Source organism: Myotis yumanensis, unplaced genomic scaffold, assembly GCF_028538775.1.
Source record: "Myotis yumanensis isolate MYYU_CA2020_CCGP unplaced genomic scaffold, mMyoYum1.0.hap1 SCAF_1, whole genome shotgun sequence".
Classification (NCBI taxonomy): Eukaryota; Metazoa; Chordata; class Mammalia; order Chiroptera; family Vespertilionidae; genus Myotis; species Myotis yumanensis.
The window spans coordinates 29,642,088-29,667,169 of NW_027223752.1; the positions used below are offsets into that span (position 1 = coordinate 29,642,088).

Sequence of the window (25,082 nt, forward strand, 5' to 3'; positions counted from 1 at the left end):
AGGCTCCGAGGCCCTGCTGCTGACACGCACAGCCACTCGTGGCTTCCCTGGCCAAGAGGGTCAGATAGCTCCCAGCTTCCTGGGGGAGTTGAAAGTGAAAGAGTTGAGAGGCCTGGGAGTCAGGAGACTCTGGTTCAAGTGCTAGTGCTGCCAATAACCAATCATGTGACCTGGGACAAGCCCTTTGGGCCTCAGTTTCCTTCACCATGAATTGAAGAATGGGCTGGCTGATCTCTCAGGGAGGTCCCTCCTGCAGTTTTTGGATCCATACCCATCCCTTGCCTTGTCTGCTCCTCAAATCAGAATCTTGGTGTTGACAGCAAATGTGAGTTCATCTAGTAAAATCCTCCCTATGGATGAGGAAACTGAGGTCCTGGGAGGGGAAGGGACATGATCAGGGAGGGAGACCCTGGGAGACATGTGGCCTACAACTAGGGTCTGTGGTCCCTGCCATGATCTGTCCTAAATGCTGCCAGAAAATGCATGATGGTTGCTTTCAAGTTTATTTCCGTCATGGCTGTCTTCAGGTAGAGGCGGGAGGAGTGAAGTGGTGCTGAGGAGGTGCTGGGAGCAGTACCATCTTCAGGCAAGGACCTGAGGAGGAGTGGGTGGGGGCAGGGCTTCATGACTGGATGTGGGGGGAACAGAGTAGGGGGAGGAGCGGAGACGCCTTTCCTTCCTCCCTTGGCCTCCATCCTCCTCCGGCCTGAGGTCTGGTCTGGTGAGGCAGAGCACAGAGCATGCCTCTGCTGTCTGTGTGAGTTCCTGAGAAGTGAGATCTTTAATTTTTGTCTGCTGAGCCCCGATGGGCGAGGGGCCAGCCTGTGTTACAGCCTCCCAGAGGCCCCTGGGCCAAGGCGCTCAGACCAGAGTGGACGGAAACAAGGAATGAGTCATGGCAGACCGGCTGGGACCGGGCTGCACCTACCCCCGCCCCCACCAGCCTGGTGTCTGTGTCCTGTTGTGGGGAGTTTTAGGGCCTGGTCCTATTCCTAAGGGTTTGAGGTCCTAGAGAGTCGTGGGAGGCAGCAGGGCAAACCTCATTGAGTGTCCTCATCTCACTGTTTCATCCCAGGGAAAATGGAGGTCAGGAGATGGTGGCAGAAGGTGTCATCCTCTTTCTTTGCCTTGATAATGAAGAGCAGGAAGTTGCTGACAGGCCTCTCTGGAAGAGCTTAATTTAGGAACAACCCTATAGCAGCCCCTGTTACTGTCCCCACAACCTCTATTCATTGGGCTGTCACTGTGTCCCGGCTGGAAACCAAGGTGGGGACAGGCTGGGAGACCCCAATGACAGCCAAGAAAAGTTGCTTCCTGCTCACCTTGTCCTGAAATTCCTGCCTGCCATTCCAGAATCCGGGGTAGATCTGCCCAGCCCTTCGACCCATAGGGCTTTCTCCCTGGAGATTCTGAATAATACAATGTGTGACCCCATCCCATCCATGCGGCCCCCAGCCCAGTCGAGCAGCTCTGGTCTTACTGGGGGGAATTCAGAGAAGGAGGTCTCTGGACTGCTCGCTCACATTGTCTTCCTACTTAGGCCTTCAGGTCTCTACTTGGGGAGAAGTTATGCTGCAGCCCCAGGAGTTCTAGAAGATTCCACTTCAGCCAGAGGCTGAAGGAATTCATGCAGGTAAGTAGGAAATGTTGTCTGAGCTTTGAGCTAAATGCACAGAACTTTCAGATCAGCCCACCCTTGTATCAGGGACTGGAAATGAAGGGAGACAAGTGAAATCAGCTACTTGAAGGGCTGCCCACTTCACATCTCTGCAGGACATCCTGGAGCGAGTACAGTTCGCTGCAGTGAAAACAGCACGGACCTTGGAGCCGGTCGGCCTTTTTCGTTGAACACTGGCTCGACTCCTAGCTGGACGACCTTGAGCAAGAGCCTTCACCCTTCTGCGTTTGTGAAATGGGATTACAACGCCCACCACCCAGGGCCACGGAGATGTTTGTTCATGCCACTTCTCTCGTCCAAAGAGAAAGGCTGAGGGTTAAGACGAGCCTTTCTCAGCAACCGAAAACGATTTGATGTGGGGCAAACTGGACTTCTTTCCTTCTTGGTGAGTGCGAGTCAGATCCATGATGACCTTTGTCTGCCCTTGACCCAAAGTAGACCCCTAGCTGTAAATAGGTGCGAGGGGGGTGAGATGTGCTTGGTGGGCCAACTCGTGACAGCAGTTCTATGTGGCCCCCAGCACCCCTGGCCACACCACGAACAGCTGGGATGCTTCTATTTCAGAGAATGGCAGCCGGAGCCGCATTTCCACAGAAAGGCTCCTCGAGACGCTGGCATCGGCTTCGTGTCTGGAGCCAGACAAACCAGGGGGAATTCGAGTGTAGCCACTTACTAGCTTTGCAATTGTGAGCAGTCATTTTTTACCTCTCTGAGCCTTCATGTCCTCACCGGCTACCTCCTTCACAAGACTATCGTGAGGACTAAATGGGAAAATGTCTGCAAAACACGGAGCACGGTGCCTGGTACCTTTTAAGCGCTCGAGAAATACCCACTGGCAAATGGAGTAGCAGTGATTGATCCCCTCCCATCACAGGGTAGATGGGGCTGGTTATCTACTTCGTCCTGAAGGTGGTGTGGCAAGAAGAGCAACATTATCTCTATCGTCAGATAAGAAAATAGAAGCCAAGCGTAGCTGAGAACTGAGCTCAGTTTGCAGAAGACAGAAACATCCGTGCTCATGGGAGGAGACAGCCCAGGCGGTCCAGGGCAGGGTGGCTGTGAGTTGTGGGGGCGATGCCAGGCCACGGTGTCTGAGGTGGAGTGGTCTTGGCAGCCTCTATGGGCCTTGAAAACCTCATGCAGGAGGGAGCTGGGGCCTCTTCACACAGCCTGTGTCTTCCAAACTGGAGGTGAGGCTGCGCAGTGTGGGGGTCCCAGCTGCCCAGTATCTGGACGAGGGCATCCCAGCCCCTGAGCTGCTCCCATCTGGAAAGCTGGGGCCCAATCAACCTTCCTTTTCGGCTGTTCTGCCCACTGATTAACCAGGAAATGTGTTATTTGTTCCGAGCAGGGGAACAAGCTCTCCTGGGGAGAGGAATTCAGGGCTGGAGGTCCAGTCACTTCCAAGGAGGAAAAAATCCCTGGAATTCTGTTGGGAGTCTGGGTCTCAGCAAAGGGAGCAGAAATGTGGTCCTTGCTTTTGGTCCTTGTTTATCAAATTAGTTCAGGTTCTAGTAGCTTTCTGGCTGCCAGCATTATTCCAGCAAGACATGGGAAAGCAATTAGGTTGCCCTGGGTGTCCAGCATCCCCACTCGTGGTTACATGTCCTGGCAATCCTTTCCTCACTGGAATCCTCTTATCAAGCCCCTGGGACTCTCTCTGCAGGGCTTTCCAGAGGTGATTTCCCTCCCCGGACCCAAGAGATGGGTGAGTAGGGTTAGCAGCATTCGGAGCCTCACTGGGGGGAAGCTGGGACCAGGGGTAAGGAAGGGACACATGGTGAGTCAGGGGCCATGCTGGTAACATTTAGCCCCTCTTCTACTGGGCAGGGAGGGCAGAGGGGGACGGAAAGTTCTTATAACTCCACGTCCCCAGGGACTTGAGTTGTGGGCTAGCAGGCAGGGAAGAGGGTATTGGAGGGATGTGCAGTCGAGGTACTTAGGTGGTAACAGCGGCAGAGGCGGCTGGGAAAAGATACCACTTCAATGTGAGGAGGGTCACAGAGTCACAAGCCTAAGGGGGAGGCAGGATGGTGCAGTCTTAAAAGCTTGGGCTCCGATGAATCCTGCACCTGCTACTTATCAGCTGTGTAAAACGGTAGCCATTTCCAGCCTCAGTTTCCTCCTTTGTATAGGCAGAAATCATGGTGCCCCCTTTATCTGGTTAAAGGGGTCAATTTATGTAGCATGCTTAATGCAGTGCTTGAACCCTAGTAGACTCTATAAATTTTGGCAGCTTAAAAAAAAAGAAAGAAAAACCTCAAGCATTTATGGGAGTGGAGATTTTGAAGAGCTGCATCAACAGATCCCAATAGTTGCAGGGAAAGGGAGTGATGGGCAGTAAGTGGGAGACAGGACAGGAGGGTGGCACTGGGATGGGAGGAACAGGAGATGCCAGTCTTCAGGGGAGATTAGCCGGGCTGTGGGCTCCTAGGAGAACAGGGTGGGAATTTCCAAGGACCATTTGTACTCACCAAGGAGTAGGAGGGGCGCCTAGCGGAGTGGGAAGTGTGTCTGCCTGAGGGTTTTGGCTGGGGCCAAGCGGTGAGAGGCTGAATGGGCGGCAGACTTCCAGAAGTGCAGACGGAGGAGACGGAGCAGTAATAATGACTTGGACACACGGGAGGAAAAAATAACTCAGGGACGAAGATGACGCCAAGGTTTCTGGCCTTGAGAGGCTCATGGGGATCTGAGGTGAGCACGGAGGGATGAAGAGGAGAGCTCCTGAAGGAACTGGCAGGTAGTGGGAGGAGGGAAGGAGTCGGGAAGTAAAGAGTTGGGTGGATAACAGGGAAGGAGCAATGTCTTCGGGAGAGAACTGAGCATTCTGGGAATCAAGATGGCATTCATCCCAAAACACAAGACACGGAATTTAAGGAAATCCTAGGGCCATCCCTCAAGGCAATAAGCACATGAACTTGGACCAGTAATACTACCAGGAACTCAGTTTTTCTCTCTTCAAATGGGTCTAATGATACCAGCCCTCCTTACTTCATGGGATTATTCTGTCATTCATTCAGTTAGCCATTCATTGAACCCATATTTCTTGGCTGTTTATTAGAGTCAAGCACTGTTCTAGGTTCTAGGGAAACAGTGCTGAGTTGAGGAGACAAGATATCAATTTCTTTAGAGCTACCATTGTGGCTTGGGAAGTCAGGCAATAATGACTTTTTTCAGTTGTTGAACAGGATTTTTCCTGTGATCTTGAATTTTTGCTAAAGCCACAAGGGTAGAACAATAAGGACTAAATATCCTCACATTCCAAAGAGAAGTCCTACACATTTTAGTAACAGCAGAACAAGTTCAACAACTATCAAGCCATATCCCTCAGTCTATGAATGAAAGGGATTGAAAAAAGTGTTGACATAGAGCCTGGCTGGCTTGGCTCAGTGGTTGAGTGTCGACGTATGAACCAGGAAGGAGGTCATGGTTCGATTCCTAAACATGCCCGGGTTGAAGGCTCGATCCCCCAGTGTGGGGCGAGCAGGAGGCAGCTAATCAATGATTCTCTCTCATCATGGATGTTTCTATCTCTCCCTCTCACTTCCTCTCTGAAATCAATAAAAATATATATATTTTAAAAGCGTTGAGGTAGAGAACCGTTGCATTAGTAGGCAGGGCTGAGATTTCCCCTGAGGGTACTCCCCAAAGCCAACCAAGTAAAGGGGGCTCCAAGAGAACCAGCTGCAGAATTTGGGGTCCTTCAAGAAGAGGAAACCAGCACGACTCCCCATAGCTCTCCCTCCACTGATGCTGGCTGAGTTGCTGGGAGCTGCAAGCACCCTGAGGTACCAAAGCATAGCAAGAAGGTTGTTGGGAGAACCCAACATATGTCTTTAGAGTTTGGGGATGAACACAAATGAAGAGACTTGTGGATACTTTCTGTCTGGAGAGTTCTGACTGTGGAGCCTGGCTGGAGTGGCTTCTATGGCAGAGGGAGGAGCAGCCCACTCACCGTTGGTTTATTGGCATGAAACAGAAAGTCCGCGGCGGGCAGAGGATACAGGGACCTGCAAGAGGTTGGCCGGAGAGTGTTTTGTTACAGCCGTGCAGGGTGGAGGTCTTGCAGGGAGCCTCCCAAGAACCCACAAATGTGCCTATGAAAGAGCCAGCATGTGGCACCTGCCAGCCAAGGGCACCTGTCACAGAAGATTTTGCCACATTAGGTTTCCTCTAATACCTCTCCCCTGACCCTGACACGGAGGAGCCACCACCGAAAAGGATGGTCAGAAAAACAGACCACACTCCACTCTCTCCACTGTCGGATCTCGAGCCAGGGGACAGTCCCATGGGGGGCAGGGAGGAGTATTGAATTGGATTCTCAATTGATTAAATTGGATAAGGATTTTTTTTTATTTGGACAGGACCAGAGTTTTTAGTGCCTGAAAAATTGGTCTTAATTATAGAAATGAAACTATTCTTGTGGCTGATAGGGAAGGTCAAGCCAAAAACTCTGAGATTAAGGGTGGGGAAAGGAAATTCACCATAACACGGCTGAAGGCAATGAGGGGAGAAAAATACTATAGCTGTTTCCTGATTATCCTTAAGTCCCGATGTCTTCAGGTTCAGCCCATCCTATAAGCCAGTTATCCAAGTAAAGGAATAAATGAGATCATTTCAACTAGTCCCTAGAGCCATGAAAGTGAAATGGTGATGTGTTAGAAAGTGATGATTTGGGAATGGGAGGGCTGCTCTAGGTTGGGCAAGGGGGGGGGGGGGGGTGGGGAGGGGAGGAAGGTGGTCCAGGGATGGCTACTCTAGGAGGTGATGTTTGAGCTGAGAGAACTGATGAGGAGTTCCTGTAAACATTGTGGAGAGGAGTGTTCCAGAAACAGGGAAGTGGGCATTAACTTGTCTTGTTCAAGGAGCAGAAAGGAGGCCAATGCAGCTGCAATGCAAGAGGTGAGAGAGATCAGATAGGGGGCCATCATGCAGGGCTGTGTAGGCCAAGGTCAGGAGTTGAGGGTGTATTCCAACATTAGGTAGTAACTGTGCCTGTCCCTTGTGTAGTGTGGGAAGTTGCAAACTGGTGCCCTTCTGACTGTTCTGTCTCTCTAGACAATAGTAGGCTACAGAAACGCACCAGGGGCAGCTATGGCTGCCAGGCCTTTAGGCTTTAAGACAGCGGGCCAGGGGTGTGAGTGGTGAGCTGATTGTTGGAGGTACTCAGATGGGTGGCAATTGGCATTCTTGCATCCCTGTCCCCTCACTGCCAACGCAAGAAGATGTGAGCACCAGATCAATCAGAGGCAGATTAAATCCCCCTTGGGTGAAATTCCTGAGGGAGGGATGGACTTCTGAGCCCAGGCAGGAAGCCAGGGTTTCATTCCCCTCTTGGACACACGCTGTCTTCTTGAATGACCTTATTCCAGATCTTCCAGGTCTACCCTCTGTGAAAAAGGGAACACTTCTTCTAGGATCTGCCATCAGGCTTGACCTTGACTCAACAGAAAGGGGACAGGAACAGGGAGCTAAGGTGGCTGGCAGCGGCAGGTCGCTCTGTAAGCTGCAGGATGGCCAAGGACGCGGCCAACTCCACTAGAGGGCGCGCGCCTCCCCAGGCGACCTTCCAGCGCTCTCCCGCGTGGTCCCAGCTCTAGCCTGCACCCCGGCGGACGCCCCCAGTGGCCGGGGCGAGAAGCGAAGGGGCCGGACGTCGGTCCCTACGGTCCTGATTCTGTCACGCCATTCTTGGTACCTCTCCCGGTCTCCTTCAGGCCTGCGAGGCTGCAGCCTTGGTCATCCAACCCAGAGTTTGCCTCTGAGGGCAGGGGCGGGAGATAAATTCGGGACAGGTCAGCAGCTCCAGCTTGCCCAGACAGGAGAGAGGTGGCTCCGGTGCCGCTGTTACTGCAGGCGGCATCTCCCGTACCAGCCCTCGGGTCAGCCCTGAGCCACCCCCAGCTACTCATGGGTTAACCCCCCTCGCCGCCCGCTCGCTTCGCGGTGCCAAAGTGGGTGTTGCTGGAATTCCTCTCTCCCTCTCCCGTAATGAGGGGGCTGAGCTGTCCCTCCGAGGAGGGGGCATGGTGTGGATAAAAGGGACGAAAAATCAGGGAGAGGTTTCCAAAAATAAAAACCTTCCAGTTCCCCTTCGGAAGGCCACAGCCAGAGGGAGAAGGCGCGAAGGTGCAGCAGCCGCGCGCTTCTAGCTGGGGACCCAGCGCGGACGCCGGGCGCAGGGCGCGCAGCCCCGGGCCGCTCCCCCGCCCAGCCCTCGGGGCCCCCCGACGAAGAGAAGAGAAGCGGGCCTCCAGAAGGGGACCCGAGCGCAGCCCGCCGGCGGCCCGGGTAACCGACTGCCAGCCCGGACTCGCCGCGCGCGCCCCGCTCTCCGGTGGCCCCCGGCGCCATGAGGCCGCCGGCGCCAGCCCCCTGCCCCGGGCGCACCCGGTGGAACCTCTGGAGGAGCTTCCTGCCGCTCACCCTGGCTCTCTTCGTGGGCATGGGTCGTGCTCAGAGGGACCCGGTGGGACGAGTCGAGCCGGTTGGCAGGGACGCGAGTCGGCTGTGGCGCCCGGGGGGCAGCCACCACGCAGCGGCCGCAGCCAAGGTGTACAGTCTGTTTCGGGAGCAGGACGCGCCGGGCCCGGGCTCACCGCCCGCGGAGCCGGCCCAACCCGGCTGGGGGAGCCCCAGGAGGCCCGCCGAGCCCGAGGCCAGGAGGCCGCCCCGAGCGCAGCAGCCGCCGCGAGTCCGGCCACCTGCGCAGACCTGGAGGAGCAGTCGCTGGGGCCAGCAGCAGCCCGCCCCCCGGGCGAGGGCGGCCTCGGCTCTCCCGCGCTTCGGGACCCTGCAGCGGCCCCGGGCTGCGCCCCCAACCTCGCCACGAGGGCGGCTCACGGGGTGAGCACTAGAGAAGAAAGCGCGGGGGCTGGGGGACGCGGGCTGGGGCTGTGCGCTCGCTCCTGGAGGGATGTGCCGGCGAGAGGAGAGGGCGCCGGGCTCTGCTCCCCGTCCCTCTGACCTCAGTGCTGCAGGGAACCAACCCGAGCCGGGGCCTGGAGGTCTGGCCCACTTTCAAAAAGCGGAGGGGAAAGAGGATCACCATCCTCACTTTTTCGAACCAGCTCTCCGAGACCCGACGTTAACTCCTTTCCTAATGCGCCTCTCCATTGGCCCGCCCTCAGCTAACCTGTGCTGCTGGGGTCCGAGAAGGAACTGGGCAGGAGAAGCAGGGTGGGCGTTCCGGGGGCTTCAGATCCAGGGGGGTTGCGCGGGCACAGAGCGCAGGTGGGTGGAGGATATGGGGGCTGGGGGGGGGGGGGAAGGGGGGCTCCAGAGTGTGAGGACAGATGCAACTCTGCGCAGGGGGCTGGCAGCGGAACCTGCGCACGGGGACAAATGTTTGGGTTGGGCGCAGGTGGGCCTGGGTATACGGACGGTCGGACGTGGGAATGGGCGTTGGCTCGGGGGTACTTTGGGTAGGAAACCCGCCCGGGTGTGGCTGCGGCACAGCGGTTACCTGGGGGAACGGGTCTGTGTGTCTGCCTGTGCGGCTAAGTGTCAGCGCGACTCAGTCACTTTGCAGGGCTAAGGTTCTTCCCAACCCAGAGATTTACATTTTCCCCTCTCCCCAGGCACCACCCGCTGCCCGCCGGGGGGCGCCCTCGCCGCGTGGGGCGGCTCCTTAGTCGGGAGTCATCCTGGCTGCCAGGCGCTCGGCCTCGCCTGGGTATGTCAGGTGTCCCCAGAACGGAGGGCAGAAAGCCTTGGGCATTGCAGGGCTGGTGGGGAAGAAACCTGGCAGTCCTTTTGGCCTGGGTCCGATGGACCAGTTGGTTTAGTCCTGGTGAACAGCAGGAAGGGCTTGCACCCCCAGTTCTATCCCCAGGACTTTCTGAGGGCCTTTGCACTGGCTGTTTTCCTTGGCTGCACACTCCTCTCCCACGTTTCAGCAGGACTTCTTTCAGATCTCTGCTCTACTCCTGCCCCCCTCTCTCCCTTCACCCTGCTTTATGTTTCTTCATAGCACGTATTCCCAGGTGACATATTATGTATCTGTTTGTGTTTCATGCCAATGTCAGTTCTATGAAAACAGGCTTTGTTTTGTTCATTGCCGTGTTGCCATCGCCTAGAAGAGAGCTGGGTATATGTGGTGCTCATTAAGTACCTGTTGAATGAGTGAATGAACTCCTGCTGCCCATGGAAGGCCAAGCTTAAAGCAGGCGGACAGTAGACCCATGACTGCCAAGTCACTTATACACAGAATCAGTCAACGATGGTTAATGAAGCATCTACCGTGTTTCAGTTGTGTGTTTTTTTTCCTTTCCTGATTTGTGCAAGTGAATACATGCTTCCTAAAAGCAAGTGTGGGGAGCATGGAATAGGGGATGGGATCCAGAGAAAAAGGCATTGTTCCTGCTGGGAGAGCAACTCAATTACTTATCATCCTTTTGGAGAAAGGAACAGATATGTACCAGTGAATGTGCTTTCTAGTATCAGAAGCTTCATGTTAAGTATAAAGGAATGAAACAGTTGTGGCTGAAGAGCTCAGAGGACAAGGAGGCCCTGTTAGCTGGAGTCCCTGGTGCTCAATGGGCAGCGTGTGGGGGAGGTGGCAGGAGCGGGGCCTAGAGGTGTAGCACTGCCCAAGGACAAGGGCTCCTCACTGTTGGCATTGGCCTAGAGGCAGGACTGCCGTGGAGCCATGGGGTGAGGCTGGGAGCATAGGTTAGGCCAGATCATGGAGGAGCTTATACTATAGGCATGTAGGTGAGGGTTAGGAGGAAAGTGGGGTAGCAGAGGGTAGGGGTGGGAGGGTGAACTATTAGAAGTCACGAAATGAGGTAGTAATGAGCAAAGAAGATTGTCACCGCAATAAGGCTGTGCACAGATGTGCACAGGTGTGTAAGAACATGGGCTGGGTGCCGCCCACAGGCACCTGCTGTATGCAGATGTATACAGGATATCACACGCTGGGTTTGGCTCCTTCCCCAGATTATTTTCTGCAGCTTTGATAAAGGGTGAGTTCCTCTGGCACTCCAGCCAGCCACTCCAAGTCAGCTGGGGGGTGGGGTTTGTTGAGTGGCAGTCTTGTTAATGGGCTTTCTCTACCCTGGTCTATTCTGGTTAATGGCTCCTGGCTAGGCTGACCTCTCTGGCAATTTCTTGTGGGCACCTTAGGGCCAAGGATCAAGTGCCACCTGCTGGTGAAGATTGGAATAACATCACCACTGCTGGGGATCCATCATTCATTCATTCATTCATTCAACAAATATTTGGAAGGCCTCCTATATGCCAGGCACTGTGCTGGATGATGGGAATACAGCAATGGCCAATACAGCCTTTGTCTTCATGGAACTTGCAATGTAGTGAGGATTTATTGACACAACAAAGCAGGGCAGACACAATTCCTGTACTAATGAAATTTACAGTTTACAGGGGATTTTAAAAAATATATATTTTATTGATTTTTTACAGAGAGGAAGGGAGAGGGATAGAGAGTTGGAAACATTGACGAGAGAGAAACATCGATCAGCTGCCTCCTGCACACTCCCTACTGGGGATGTGCTTGCAACCAAGGTACATGCCCTTGACCGGAATCAAACCTGGGACGCTTCAGTCAGCAGGTCAAAGCTCTATCCACTGAGCCAAACCGGTTAGGGCAACAGGGGATTTTTGAAGCCATTGTTTCTCAACATTCAGAGTTTCTTGAACTAGCCTCAAGGCATAATGCCTTTATAATATTTCCCCCTTATATCTCTTGCTCTATTATTTTTCTTTAAATTTATAGACTGTTAAAATAACAGGATTTTGTGTTTTATTTATTTTAAAGTATTTTATATTATGAAGTTTTGTACAAACACACAAAAAGGTGTTAGATATAATATAACTCGCAACCCAGCTTTATCAAACCTTAATATTTTGGCACAGTTTGCTTCTGATTTTTTTAGTTGACATTTCTTCTATAAATTTGCCTCCATCTCTACCCTAAAGTTACCGGTACTTATGATTCCAATGTATGTTTTTATACTATTACTGCAGATGCATGCATCCACAAAATAACAATTTCTTTTGCAAATTTTAAACATAGATAAGTGATGCCATGCTGTATTATCCTTCTACAAGTTGCTTCCCTCCTCCTCATTAGAGTTTTGAGATTTAAGCATGTTAATATAATTAACCCAAGTTTTTTTTTAAAAAAAATATATTTTATTGATTTTTTTACAGAGAGGAAGGGAGAGGGATAGAGAGTTAGAAACAGCTGCCTCCTGCACGCCCTCTACTGGGGATATGCCTGCAACCAAGGTACATGCCCTTGACCGGAATTGAACCCAGGACCCTTTAGTCCGCAGGCCAACGCTCTATCCACTGAGCCAAACCAGTTAGGGCAACCCAAGTTTATATTCATTTGAACTGTTGTATATTATTCCACTATCTGAATATACCACAGTTTATTTAACCATCCTCCTGTTTTGGGACATTTAGATAAATTACACTTTTTTTTTTTTGCTATTATAAACAGGGCTTGACTCATTTTTCTACATAAATAAATTTATTTTCAAGGAAACTTTGTATCACCATCTTAAGTTGAAAATAGTACCACTTGTCATGAACAGAAGATAACTGTAGGAAAATTGAAATGAAAATAAATTGTTCTCCTATTCTAGTCAGACATTATATCTTAAGAAGCTCAATCCTGCGGTGTGTTCTCCCTGTTAAAAGGGGGACTGGCAAGTGTTGGGGGAAGGACTCAGCCTCAGGCAGATTTTTTTCACTGACCTAATCAGGCTAGAAAAATCACTGAAATGGGAACCACTTTCTCACCACGTGACTCAGAATTGTTGAATGCTGTGATTGTGGAAACCTAAAACTCACTTTCCTGCCCTCACTGTTACTCATCTGCTTTTTGGGAAACACTAGATGAAGTGAAACAAAGGAGTATTAAATGCATCGCACGTGTCAGGCACTGTGTTAGACTCTAGAAGTACAAAGAGGAATAAGAAAGAGCCCTCAAGGTAGTCAAATAAAACCAACATCCTGAGACAATCAGTACTAAAAGAGCACAGGAAATGGAGAGTGGGGAAGGCTGGGTAGATGTCAGGGGAGGTTTTACTTCCACATTTGATTTGGTAGTCTTGGAGTGGAAAGGATTTTAATTGCCAAAGAAGAGAAGGAAGGCATTCTAGGCAGAGAGCAGCTTAAGCAAAGGCATCAAAATGTGACCATAGAGAGTGCAATTGGCAGATGATAGTCTTTATATCCTCGGAGGATCACAGCCTTGGTTATGAATGTCATGGAGACAGGGAGGGGTGATGGAGACAATTAGACTGTAGAGGCAGGTGGGGGCCTGGTTAGCTTTGTAGAGGCCAATAGAGAACCATGGGAGGTTTTTAACAAAGGATTAGTCTGGTCAGATTTGTTCCAGGTGGAACAGCAACTGTCCCAAGCTGTTAGCCAGAAGTGTTCCCAAGTGTTGAGCAATGATGCTGCATATTGGGCCCATGCTTGCTTAGTGGTGTCACCTGGAAGGTTGGGCTCATATGATCTCTAAGAGGGACTTCCCGGGAAGTCAGACTACTGAGTCATATACCCCAGCTAGTCAGGCTCATTTGCTCTCACTAGCTGGGCAGAGCCCACTGAATGGCCACCTCCCTGGGCCTCTACCTAAGACTCCAATACTGGCCTACAGTATAAAGGACCCTCAGGCCCTCATGGAGAACCCGAATCCCTCTTGAGTACCTTTCCAGTCTCAAACTGCTCCTCCCATCCCCACTGCCTGGCAGCCTTTGATTCCGGAACCCTCCTTGACAGCCCTGAGGGTTCCACCATGGGCAGGCAAGGCAGGCTCCACTGCTGCCCTCCTACAGTCAGCTGCAAAGCCATCCTGAGGTGACAGCTGGCTGAGGGGGCCTCCTTGGGCAGGGCTCCATGCCATGACTGCCCGTCCAGGAAGGCCCCTCAGTTCATGCTATCTGGGCTCCCACAGGCCCTAGTTCTTAGAAAACTCCCAGGGAATGCAGTCTGTTTCCATTTGAAGACTTCCTGGGCCTTTATGAAAGCTGCTAATTGCACATTAGCCCAATATGCAGCATCATTGCCCAACCAGGGGTAGTGACTTACAAATTGGCGGGTAGTTGCCCCCTTCTACCAGGGTACCCATTCAGAAACCCTGGGTGTGAGAACTAGCTCCCTCCCCAGAACCCGGTGCCTGGGCCCTGCTGGGGAGGAGGCCATCAGGGAGCCAGGAAGCTGCTGAAGGCTTCGAGGTGGCCGGAATGGCACAGCCCTGGGCTGGGGGGACATTCTGGGAGCTCCCTGGGAGGTTGGGCCAAAGGGCCAGGAATGAACCTCAGCTTTTCCAAGCCGTAGGAATTTATTTGGAATGTTTTGGAAGGTTCCAAAGCCACACAAGCCTTGGGGTCCACTCAAACGTCAAACAAATTCCTAAGTGGGAGCAGATGCTCACCATGCTGGCCACAGAGGTCACAGGGATGGCCCCCTGCTCTGTCCCTCGCCTTGACCCTCCGGCTCTGTGCCTCGGCCACCACACTCACCCTGAGTTCCAGTGAGTGCTCAGTAGACACTCTGATGCTAATGATGGGGTCCAGGAAGCCAGGCCCAGGCCCACCCTGAGCCAAGGAGTCAGGCTCCCAGAGGTCTTCTCCGGGAAGAGCCTCGCTAGGGAAATCACCCAGATCCAGGCGTCTGGGTCTTTAGACGGAGAGTCAGGCCTGGTGACACCTGCTGGTGCTGCAGGGGGCCTTCACTGAAAGCACAGTTCGGGCGAGTTGGCTGAGTGCCCCAGTGGTCAGTGCAGGCCAGTGTTTCCTGTGGGTGGCCCCAGGGCCAGCACCAAAGAGGAGCTGGGAGAAGGACGGTGTCCCATAAAGTAAGTCCCATCAGCCTGCCTGAGTTAAAACAGAGTGTGCCTTAAGCAGAGGCTGCTTAACCCCAGTCCCCAGCCCCACCTTCCTAGCAGCTGGCCCCCTCACAAGCCCTGCTTACATAGAAATGCTAGAGCCCCGTGCTCAGTCTTACTGTGTAAGCCTGCCCGCGGGCCAAGGCTCCTCCCAGTGTGATTTGTGGGCAGGTGATGCATATGTGTGTCCTTCAGACAGTTCTGTGTGTGTCTTCCTGCTCCCCTTGGATTGTCAGCATTTGTGGGGCGAGGACTGTGGTGCTTGTTTTTTGGTGAGAGGCAATGTGACGTTGGAGCGTGACTTAGAGTTTGGGCCAACTCAGGTTGGAGTCTGGCTCTGGCTCTCACTTATTGTTTAGCCCTGGCAGGTGACTGAACCTCTCTGGCCTTGCTTTTTGATCATCTTCATGATCACTGTCATTACTGACCCAGGGGGCTCTGGGTTGTACAGATGGAGAGAGTGAGGTTCCCCAGCGTCCAGCAGAGAATGACAGTCTGCACGGCCTGATTGGTTCTGCAGAGGGCAGGACCAATAGTGGGGCTGTGTGAATAGTCCCTCTCTGAGCATCCTTATACCTGACCCCGTTTTGGTAACTCCACAGGAGGAACGTCTGCGGGGGAAAGTGCTGCCCGGGATGGACAACGGCAAACAGCACCAACCACTGTATCAAACGTGAGTGCCTCCTCCCCACCCCCCCCTTCTCCTCTGTCCTTCGAGCAGGGGGACTCCAGGCCTGGAGTGTCTTCCCCAGTGGAGCTCCTGGGAGTAGAGGCAACATGCCCTGGAAGGGAGGAGATTATAAAATGCCTCAGGCTGAAAACAACTTCTCAAATAAAAGCCCCACTTATGTGTTTTAAGCTTCCTACATGTCCTTCCTGCTGTCCCACTGTGTGGGTCCCTTAAGTGCCCACTGCCCTGTGGTGGTAGGATGTGGCTGGCCCCAGAGCCTCTGTATTGCACATTCCCCCGGCACCATTTACGCTGTGTCCTATGGGAACCCACCCTCTGGTCCTGGCCTCCGTCCGGCATCCTGCCAGGATGGTCTGATGAGGCTCCGATCCCGCGTCTGGAGCAGCCTTCCTTTGGCCTGCTCTGAAGCCCGGCAGGCTGGCCCAGGTGAAAGAAAAGAAAAGAGAGTAGTCTTCTTAGTTAGGTGGGAACCAGGGAGTGAGGCAGGAGGAGCCAGGGGGTCTGACCCCAAGCCTCCACTGATGGTGGCAGAGGCAGTAACAAGGGCAAGAATCAATACCCATGCAGTACTTACTTTGTGCAAGGTGCAGTTACATTCCCCTGGGGTAGGTAGTACCATTAAGCAGATGAGGAAACTGAGGCATAGACAGGTCACTTGCTCAAGGTCACATGACCTGGAAATGGTAGGATTTGAACTCAGGTGACTTGACTCCAGGGTCACTTTTCTTAAAAAATAAAATTGTTTTTATTTTTTTTTATTGATTTCAGATAGGAAGGGAGAGGGAGGGAGGGAGAGAAAGAGAGCGAGAGAGAAACATCAATGATGAGAGAATCATTGATCAGCTGCCTCCTGCATGCCCCACTCTGGGGATTGAGCCAGCAACCTGAGCATGTGCCCTGACTGGGAATTGAACCATGACCTTCTGGTTTATAGGTCCATAATCGACCATTGAGCCACACCGGCCAGGCCAGGGTCCCTTTTCTTAATCAATACATCCTCCTGGCAAATATCTTACTTTCTGGGCCTCACTTTCTACATCTGTGTGGGGAAGACAATGAACTACTACTGCCATTACTACCACTACCACCACCATCACTGCTGCTACTACTACCACTATTACTATCACAACTGCTACCACTCCTGCTGCTACTATTACTGCACTACTAGCTAATATCTTGGGGTTTACTATGTTCCCAACACGGTGCTAAGCTCTTCACATACATTATTTCAGTTAAGCCTCTCAATAATCCTATAACACGAGTATTTGTTGATCATCCCCACTTACAGACAAGGAAACCAAGGCTTATGTTAGTTGGGATACACGGCCAAGGATATTCTACCCCAAGTCCTGGAGAGAGGGCTAGATCCAGGCAGTCTGACTCCAAAACCCCACACTCTTCCTTACGGGGTTTTGTTCCCTCTAAACACCAACTGAGGCTGGGGCCTTCTGGAGTTTGGAATCCCCACACCTAATGACAGATGTGGGGGTTTCAGCAAGCCCCTGGGATCTTTCTCTCTCACACCCAGGGCCCCTCTTAAGCTCTCATCAGCTCCCCACATCTGTATGGCATTTCTAGGATCTCCCCGCAACTTTCCCTCCTGGAGCTGCCACCAGCAGGCCCTAAACCTGGCTGCAAGGCCTCAGTCTCACCAGCACTCCTTCCTGCCCCAGGACAAACCCCTGGGCCCTTTGCAGTGTGAGGGTATCCTGGCGCCTGACAAAACTTATGGTGTTCCCAGGCCTGAGGGAGGCCCTCATCTCTGGTTCTGACGCTCCCCCCCGCCCCCCCTAAGGTGGAGACGAGACAGGGACAAGATGGGGCTGCTTCCACCCCTGTGGGGATGGGGATGCTGGCTGGCCAACCTCTTGGTTCTGTCTCAGACCTCATGGCCTTGACCTCCCCCAGTCAGACAATGATGCTCAGGCAGAATCTTGGGCCTCTCTAGGATCTGCAGATAAAGAAATCAAAACCCCAAATTCAAAAAGAAGCAGCAACACACATTGTCTTCTGGAAATTCCTGCCTTTTCAAAGACCCTGGATTGGTGTGGGCTCTCAGAGGACAGGCTCTTTGTGGCTGGGGGGAGAGGGGTACCTCATAATTTTAAAGATGAAGACAGTAAGATGCAGAGAAGTGGTGACTAGCTCAAGGGCATACACCTCATTAGAGGAGGATCTGAGACTCAAAATCAGTGACTTCCCCGGGCAGAGAAGCCAGGGATGTGTGTAGCAGGTAGTTTTATGCTCAGCAGAAGCTCTGGTTTTTGGTATTTTCTTTTTTTAATCACCCTAGGACAGTGGTCGGCAAACTCATTAGTCAACAGAGCCAAATATCAACAGTACAACGATTGAAATTTCTTTTGAGAGCCAAATTTTTTAAACTTAAACTATATAGGTAGGTACATTGTTATTAACTTAATTAGGGTACTCCTAAGGCTTAGGAAGAGCCACACTCAAAGGGCCAAAGAGCCGCAGTTTGCTGACCACAGCCCTAGGTGATTCAAGCCAGAGCCGAAGACACTGAGAGTTTGGGGTCACTCATAGGAATATCTGCCTTGGCAAGGGTGGTGGGGGGGCTATCAAATTTGATTGTTCCCCTGAATCCTCTGGGATCTTATTAAAGTGCAGATTCTGATTCAGCACATCAGGCAGGGCTGAGACTCTGTGCTTCTAACAGTTCCCAGGGGATGCTGCTGCTGCTGGTCCAGGGACCACACTTTGAGTAGCTGGGCCTTGGGAGACTCCGGAGGCCTTGGAAGGGACGGGGTTGGAGTTGGGAGGAGGGCTGAAAAGCTTTAGCCAGCTTAGCAGAGAGTGTTGCTGAGGTTTGAGTTGAAGTTGGAGCAGAGTGGCTCCAGAGGGGGTGGGCTTCTCACCAGCTACCCGAGAGGTCTGGGCATGGGCCTTGCTCTGCCCTCCAGTCCCCAGAGTTCTCAGTTTCCTGACTTGCACGTGATTTTCCAGCATGAGTCTCTGCCAAACTCGAGTTTCGACATTGGAAACTCGAAGTTGGGTGAGTCTGCAGATTGTCAGAACCAACGTGTGTGGACACCCTCGTGCCCCAGCAGGGGGCTGCCCCAGAATGCTGCCAATCCCCACTCCCCGCTGGGGGTCCTCAGCCCCTGTTACTTCCCTCCCGGGCCCTCCCACCCTGCAGCGCCCTGCCCGTCCCCTGACCCACGCACACAGGCTGGCACTTCTCCTGGAGGAATTGCCAGTGGGCGTCAGCCTTTCCCACTTGAAGTCGGCTTTCCCACTTGAAGGGCTGTGTGCTAATTAGCTGGGCCCTGTGCTGCTTGCTTGTTGCTGTTTTTCTGCTAATGAGTCTAACAAGAACCACGTGGACGATGGGCGTTGGCTCTGGACGGCTGGGTCCCGAACTCTGTAGAATGTAGGGCTCTTGGCTGCACAGCCTGTCAGCTGGCTCTCCTACCTCCCCCAACGGTTTGCCGGCTTCCTCTCCCCTCCCCACAGCTGCCCCTCTGGCTGGAGCGGAGACTGCCGATGCCGGGGAATGCTCATGACTGTCCTAGAAGTCTCACACATGTGGGGTGACTCGTTGGACAGCAGGTGGGAGGGCTGACAAGGACGGGTGTGTGACATCCTCCCAGCCCCAAAACCGTGTGGAGACTCAGTCTGTCCTCTGGGGTTTCCCAGATATCTGTGGGTCCAACTACTGCCTGTGCACAGGAGATGATGGCCCGAGCCCCTGGGGCCTCTCCCTGCCCCCTCTTGCCTCCTCTCACAGAATCTGAAGTTGCTGTAACATACCAGCCCATCTCCCTGGCAGGCCCCTTCCGTCACCCCTGCCCAGTCACTGGACTTCGGGGAGCCACTGTATATGTAGGTGGCCATTGTTGGAGCCACAGCTATTCCCTCCACCTTGGTGGAGTCCTCTCATCTCAGTATCTACCTGTCCTTCTGTGGCTTTGCCAGCTCTGCCATGCGGTTTATGTATTTATGCATTTGTGGAGGGTGAGGACTGGGGCCTGCCTGGCTCACGCAACTGAGGGGAAGGACTGTAGAGTGGGGGGTGAGTGGGTCCTGTGTATAATTAGGGCTTTTGGAAGATTGTCCAGTCTTCCCAGACTGGCCCATCCTCATCACAACCCCAACACACACACACACACACACACACACACACACACACACACACACACACACTTTGGGAAGAGGATTTGAAGAATTCTTTAAATTCTTATTTATGTCAGCCTAGCTGCCCAAGGGCAGGGCTGTCCTAGGGGGTGGGGAGGCAGTGGGGAGTCCCTGTTGTTGAGGAGGGGCCTAGGTGGATCACTCCTTCCAAACCCCGGGTTTAATATGAAGAGCATGTGCTTTGAATTCTGGTGCCAGATCCAAGGAGTGGTGGGTTTGGATCCCAGCTCCGTGTCCTCAGGCAAGTGACTGGCCCTCATTTGCCAAAGAGCCTCATCCATACAATGGGTATAGTAACCTATATGGAGTTGTTTGGGAGAGATTATTAATAGTAATAATAATTATTATTATAACTCCATAGCTCTTACTGTGGGCCAGGACTTCATGTTATTAATGTTTAATCCTCACAACAACCCTATAAACTAGATTTGATCTTTGTTCCTATTTACATTTGAGGTTAGCTATTTGTCCCAGCCTTGCAGCTGGGAAGCAGCAGAGCCTGGAGGTTTAGCTGTTGTCTTCATCTGGATCCAGGAGACTGTGCTGCCTGTCTGGGTTACCTTAGCTACGTGGCTACAGGCAAGATGCTTAAGCTCTCTGTGCCTCGGTTTTCTCCCCTGTATGATGCAATTAATATTAGTCTCTGCCTCACATAGCTGTAAGGAACGAATGAGGTAACTCATGCCGAATGTTCACTTCAAGGCCTGGCATGTTCTGTGTGCTCTATCCACCCTTGGCCTTGATGTTGAGGACAGGGACTGTGTCTCCTGGCCCCCAGCATGCCGCTCAAGTGTTCACTGGACACAAAGTAAAAGCTCAGTAAGTATGTACTGAATAATACAGGGCCTAGCCTGGGTCTGTGCTGGGCTGTTCTAGCCCTTCTGCAGCCCCAGGTCTATCAGCCCTTCCAGAGCACTCCCCACGGTGCTCAGGAGTCCCTCGGCAGATCCTGGCGTGGCCTGGGCATTTGCTCCTGCCTCCTCGGTCCAGAGCCTCTGCGTGGCTTTCATTCTGGTCCACATCTCAGTGCTACAAGGACTCCAACCCTCCTGATCTGGGCTTCACCTTGACTTCACCGAGGGAGCTTCTCAGCCCACCTATCCCAGCCCTGTAATGACCTCAACCCAACAGTTAAAAACCCCAACTTTGGAGCCAGACTCCTTGAGTTCAAACTTTTGCTTCATCCCTTACCAGCATGGTGATCTCAGACAACTGCTTGGCCACCCTCGGCCTTAGTTTCCCCTTATGTCAAATGGGGATGAGAATAGTAGTTACAGTAGTTATAACAAGGAGGAAAAGAGATACCTGTAAAGAAATCAGCCCAGGGCCTCATAATGGTAAGTGCTGAACAAACGTTCGGGAAAAGGGCCAGAGCAGGGGTGTGATTGGCAGGTTCTTCACTGGCTGGTTACCAGCCACCAGGAGCCAGGGTGGTGGAGAGGAAGGTAGGAGGTGACTCCAGGGAATAATCACATGGCCTCAGTGAGACCCAGCTAACACGAAGGGTGCAGTCCCAACAAGAGAATCATCCATCTCTCCCCCAACCACCTACGGGCACCTTAGATCTTCCTGGTGAGCAGATGTGTCTCCTGAAGATCTCACCCAGAAGATGTTCTTACCCAGGGGCCTCCAGAAGCCGGGTGCTGTGTCCTGTTGATAGCAGCGTGGCGCTGGCCCTCTCTACCTACTTGGCACATGCTTGTTAAGGGACTAAGTGGGTGGATGATCACTTGGGTGACCTGGTAGTTTCCTCCTGCCATCCCCAGCTGCAGGCTGGTTTCTCCTTTTCTACTCAGCATCTTAAAGTTGGGCCACCCCAGGACTTTCCCCAGACCTTCCAAATCCCCCACACAAAGAGGGGGCCATGGGAGTCAAGCCAGCATTATTTGCTCCCCACTACTGACCACCAGTAGGTACTATGCCAAATAATTAACATGCAACAATGACAGTGCAAAGCTCTCTGTGTGCCAGGGACCAACTAAACACCTCAATCCCCTTCACCCTGTGAGTGGCCATCATGTCACTCTCTGTCCTGCCCCTCCTGTGTCCCTGCTGCTGCTTCTCTACCCAACAACTAAACGTGGCTTCCCAGAGCCGAGTCCTGGGTCCTCTCCATTGCTCTCTCGCTGCACTGCTCCCGGAATGATCTAATGCATTCCCATGGATGTAAACATCGTCTCCGCGCTGACGACGCCCAGATTTATATATATCTCCAGCCAGTCTTCTCCTCCGACCTCCAGACTCCTTCGTCCTGCTGCCTACTCCACATCTGCTCTTGATGCCTCCCAGACATCCCCACCCCAACTTGTCCAAAACGAACTCATGGCTTCCCTCCCTTTGAGCCAGCTCCCCTGGCAGGTCTCACCCACCCTGCTGAAAGGCATCGCCCTCTACCTGAATGCTCAAGCCAGACACCTGGGGGCCCTCTGAGACACCTTCCTCTCCCTCAAGCTTTAGAGCCAATCTGAGGTGAGCCCCGTTTGTTTTACTTCCTACATCTCTGGGGAACCTGCCTGCTTCTTTCTGCCTCCCCTGCTGCCTCTCTAGTCCAGGGCCCTCTAGTCCAGCACCCTCTTCTGGGTGACAGCAGCCTCCAGCTGACTGCTTACCTCCTGCCCGCCTTACCCTCCGGCTCTTTCTCCATAAATTAGATCATAAAACATCCCTGTGAGAACCTTCCTGCTATGGTGTAGCTAGCCTCATCTCTCAACACTCAAACCACCCCCTCCCTGCCCCGTTCCCACTCGCCGAATCCAGCCTGGGCTCCTGGATGGGGGGTGCTACCTCCGGGCTGTTGCACATGCCGCTCTCTTGGCTTGCTTTTCCTCCTCTGTTTATGAGGCTGCCTCCTTGCCATCTTTCCGGTCTCCATCTCAAGCTCCCCTCCTCACCATTCAGTCTAGAGCTTCCCCCCACGAGCCCCATTATTCTGGATCTCAACCACCTGCCCCCCCCCCCCCCCCCGCACTCTTTCCACCAGATTTCTGTTCTGCTTGTTTGTTCACTGGTTTTGTGACAGTCCGTCTAAGTTGAAAGGGCCATAAAGAAGAGGGCAGTGTCTGTCTTGCTTACCATCTTAGGCAAATAGTAAATATCGGAGGCACAACCCTTTTCTAGATGAGGAGGCTGAGGCTCACAGGAGTGAAGAAACGTGCCCAAGGTCACACAGTTGGAATTCAAATGCTAGCAAGGCCACTCTCTCCTACACACTCTGCCCTGGCCTTGGCTGTGCTGTACGTGGGGATGGTGCGCTACCCTCCGACCTCCCTGGGCCCTGGGCACGGAGCTGGTGCTGCTGTAGAAGGGCTTGGATGGCTCCCTGTCTGCACACAACTCTCTTTCATGCCCTGGAGCTGCTCCCCTGGAAAAGACTGGTCCCTAGTCTCATCCCTGATGGGGGCTGTCCCAGGACCCCACCCCATCCTTCCCTCATCTACAGGGACTGCTCCGGAACTATGGTCTCCTTCCAGACAAGGCTCTGGGGGCTGTGACAGGGTGGACAGTCACTCTTCTGCTTTGGAGCAGGAGCTGGAGGCGAACCCATGCCTCAGCCCTGGGCCACAGCCCTGCTCGTGGTCCCCCTCCTCATGCCTGCTAGAGCCCGTGGGAATTGGGGCTGCTCCCTGGCCCTGGCCTCCAACTGGCCCAGCATCGAGGCATTTGTTAATGCAATTAGCAGGGCGGTCCATGCAGAGGGGCTGGGGGCCAAGGTCTGACTCACACCTCCCTTTCCTCCCCTCTCCCTGCCAAACGGTAGAGGCCCACTCGGCCTGCCAGACAGCGTCTGCAGAGAGCGCGCGAGGGGCCAAGAACGGCATCTTTCTCTCATTAGAGGCTTTTATGTGAACACAACTGCTATTTTGGAGCCGGGCGCTTGGCTGGCCCCTGAGCCCCAGTGCTGTTCCAGCCATCCTGTGCTGCGGCCCCAGCACAGCTGTGGTGGGAGCGGGGTGCGTCCCTCAGGGCCTGACTTCTCCCACTGCCTCGGGGCTTGGGGCTGAGGTCAGGGCCTGGGGACACAGACACTGGGCAGAGCTTGGAAGTGTAGAGGATGCGTCCCCAGGTTCATTCTAAGGTGTGGGAGCCAGACAAGGATGGCCTTGGGGACCTCTGACATCTGGGTCTCCTTTCTGTGAGGGAGGAATAGGGTAGCTCTGTGGGTAGGTCCTAAGTGGTGCACTGACACAAATTTTAGACAAGATGGAGTTTTAATGGGGGAGCAGCTGAGCTTCAGGTGTGGGAGGTCTGGGCCCCGAGTCTGATCTGGAGTGGAGGCTCATTTTCCAGACAAGAGTGGGTGGCATTGGAGGCCTTGGAGGAGGCCACAGGCCTAAGGGGACCACCCTGAAGTCAGTGCCTCCCTTAAGGGGTTATAGATGGAGGGAGGAGGTGTCCCTGGGCCCAAGAGAGAGAGCTGATGACAAAAGCCTTTCCTGGTAGGTGGTAGCGGGTGTAGAGAGGGGACTGGCTCAATTTAACACCTGGAAAACAGCCCTGCCTTCTGGACCACAAGGCTTGGTCTAACTCAATGGTTCTCAACCTCCTGGCCCTTTAAATACAGTTCTTCATGTTGTGACCCAACCATAAAATTATTTTCATTGCTACTTCATCACTGTAATGTTGCTACTGTTATGAATCGTAATGTAAATATCTGATATGCAGGATGGTCTTAGGCGACCCCTGTGAAAGGGTTGTTCGACCGCCAAAGGGGTCGCGACCCACAGGTTGAGAACCGCTGGTCTAACTGGAGCCTGAGTTGACCTTACCTTTCTCTGGGAAAAGGGTCATAGCAGAGAAGTTCAGAAGCCCCCGTGCTGCTCCCATTGGGGTTATGGTGGTTTTTATGCTTTGCAGTGCTGTCCAGTAGAACTTCCTGCATGTGCTATCCTCTGTTCAACACGGTGGCCATGAGCCACATGTGGCCATTGAGCCCTTGAAATGTGGCTAGTGCAACCGAGAAACTGAATTTTGAATGTTATTTAACTTTAACCGATTTCATCTTAAATAGCCACAGGCAGCTCGTGGCTGCAGCGTTACACACTATTGGACAGCACAGCTTTCAAGAGTACGAAGTACTTCCACATCCATGATCTCTATTGAGTTTCACAACAACTCTTTGAGGCAGGAATTCTCAGACCTACCTTATGGATGAGACAACTGAGGCACCAGTTGGAGAATCTCAATGAGGTGAGATGTGCCCAAGGGCACGCAGCCGGGATGTGGCTGAGCTGCAGTCAAACTTGATCCCACTGACTCCCAACCCCGTGTCTTACTGCTACCAAGTGGTTGATCGCAGAGGCTCTCGGCAAATGGTAGGAGCAGCCCACATGGTGGGAGCTCTTTCCAGAACCTTCCCCAGGCCTGCCCACCCCAAATTTGGTCTCCTCCCAAAGGTGGGGGTTTTGTGTGGAAAATCTGAGCAAACCTCTGCTTTGTTGTTTTGGAGCAGAGTGAAGGTAGAAGAGGCACAGCCAGAAGGCAGGGGGTTGGAGGAGCAATGCCTTCTATTTCTTACTTTCAAAGCAATTTTGAAAGTTTTCTTTTTGTTCCCCTTTCTTTTGGCATCGTGCTAACTCCATAGAGCTGAACTCCCAAAGCTGAAACTTTCCACATGCCCAATCCTCAGTGAGGAAGAGCATGCCAGGGAGGTATGGAGGAGTCCAAATTATGAATGGCCAAGGCCTGGCATGGGC

General features: G+C 53.0%; 1 protein-coding gene across 1 annotated transcript in view; it reads left to right on the plus strand.

The window, feature by feature from the left end:
* Positions 1-7,684: 7,684 nt before the first annotated feature.
* The window catches only part of LTBP2 (latent transforming growth factor beta binding protein 2), a 93,343-nt gene continuing 75,945 nt past the window's right edge, over positions 7,685-25,082 (plus strand). Inside the window, exons 1-2 of the mRNA XM_070416659.1 lie at positions 7,685-8,524; positions 15,146-15,216. Coding sequence (XP_070272760.1) covers positions 8,031-8,524; positions 15,146-15,216 — 565 coding nt within the window. The 5' untranslated portion in view covers positions 7,685-8,030. The remainder of the gene's footprint in view (positions 8,525-15,145; positions 15,217-25,082) is intronic.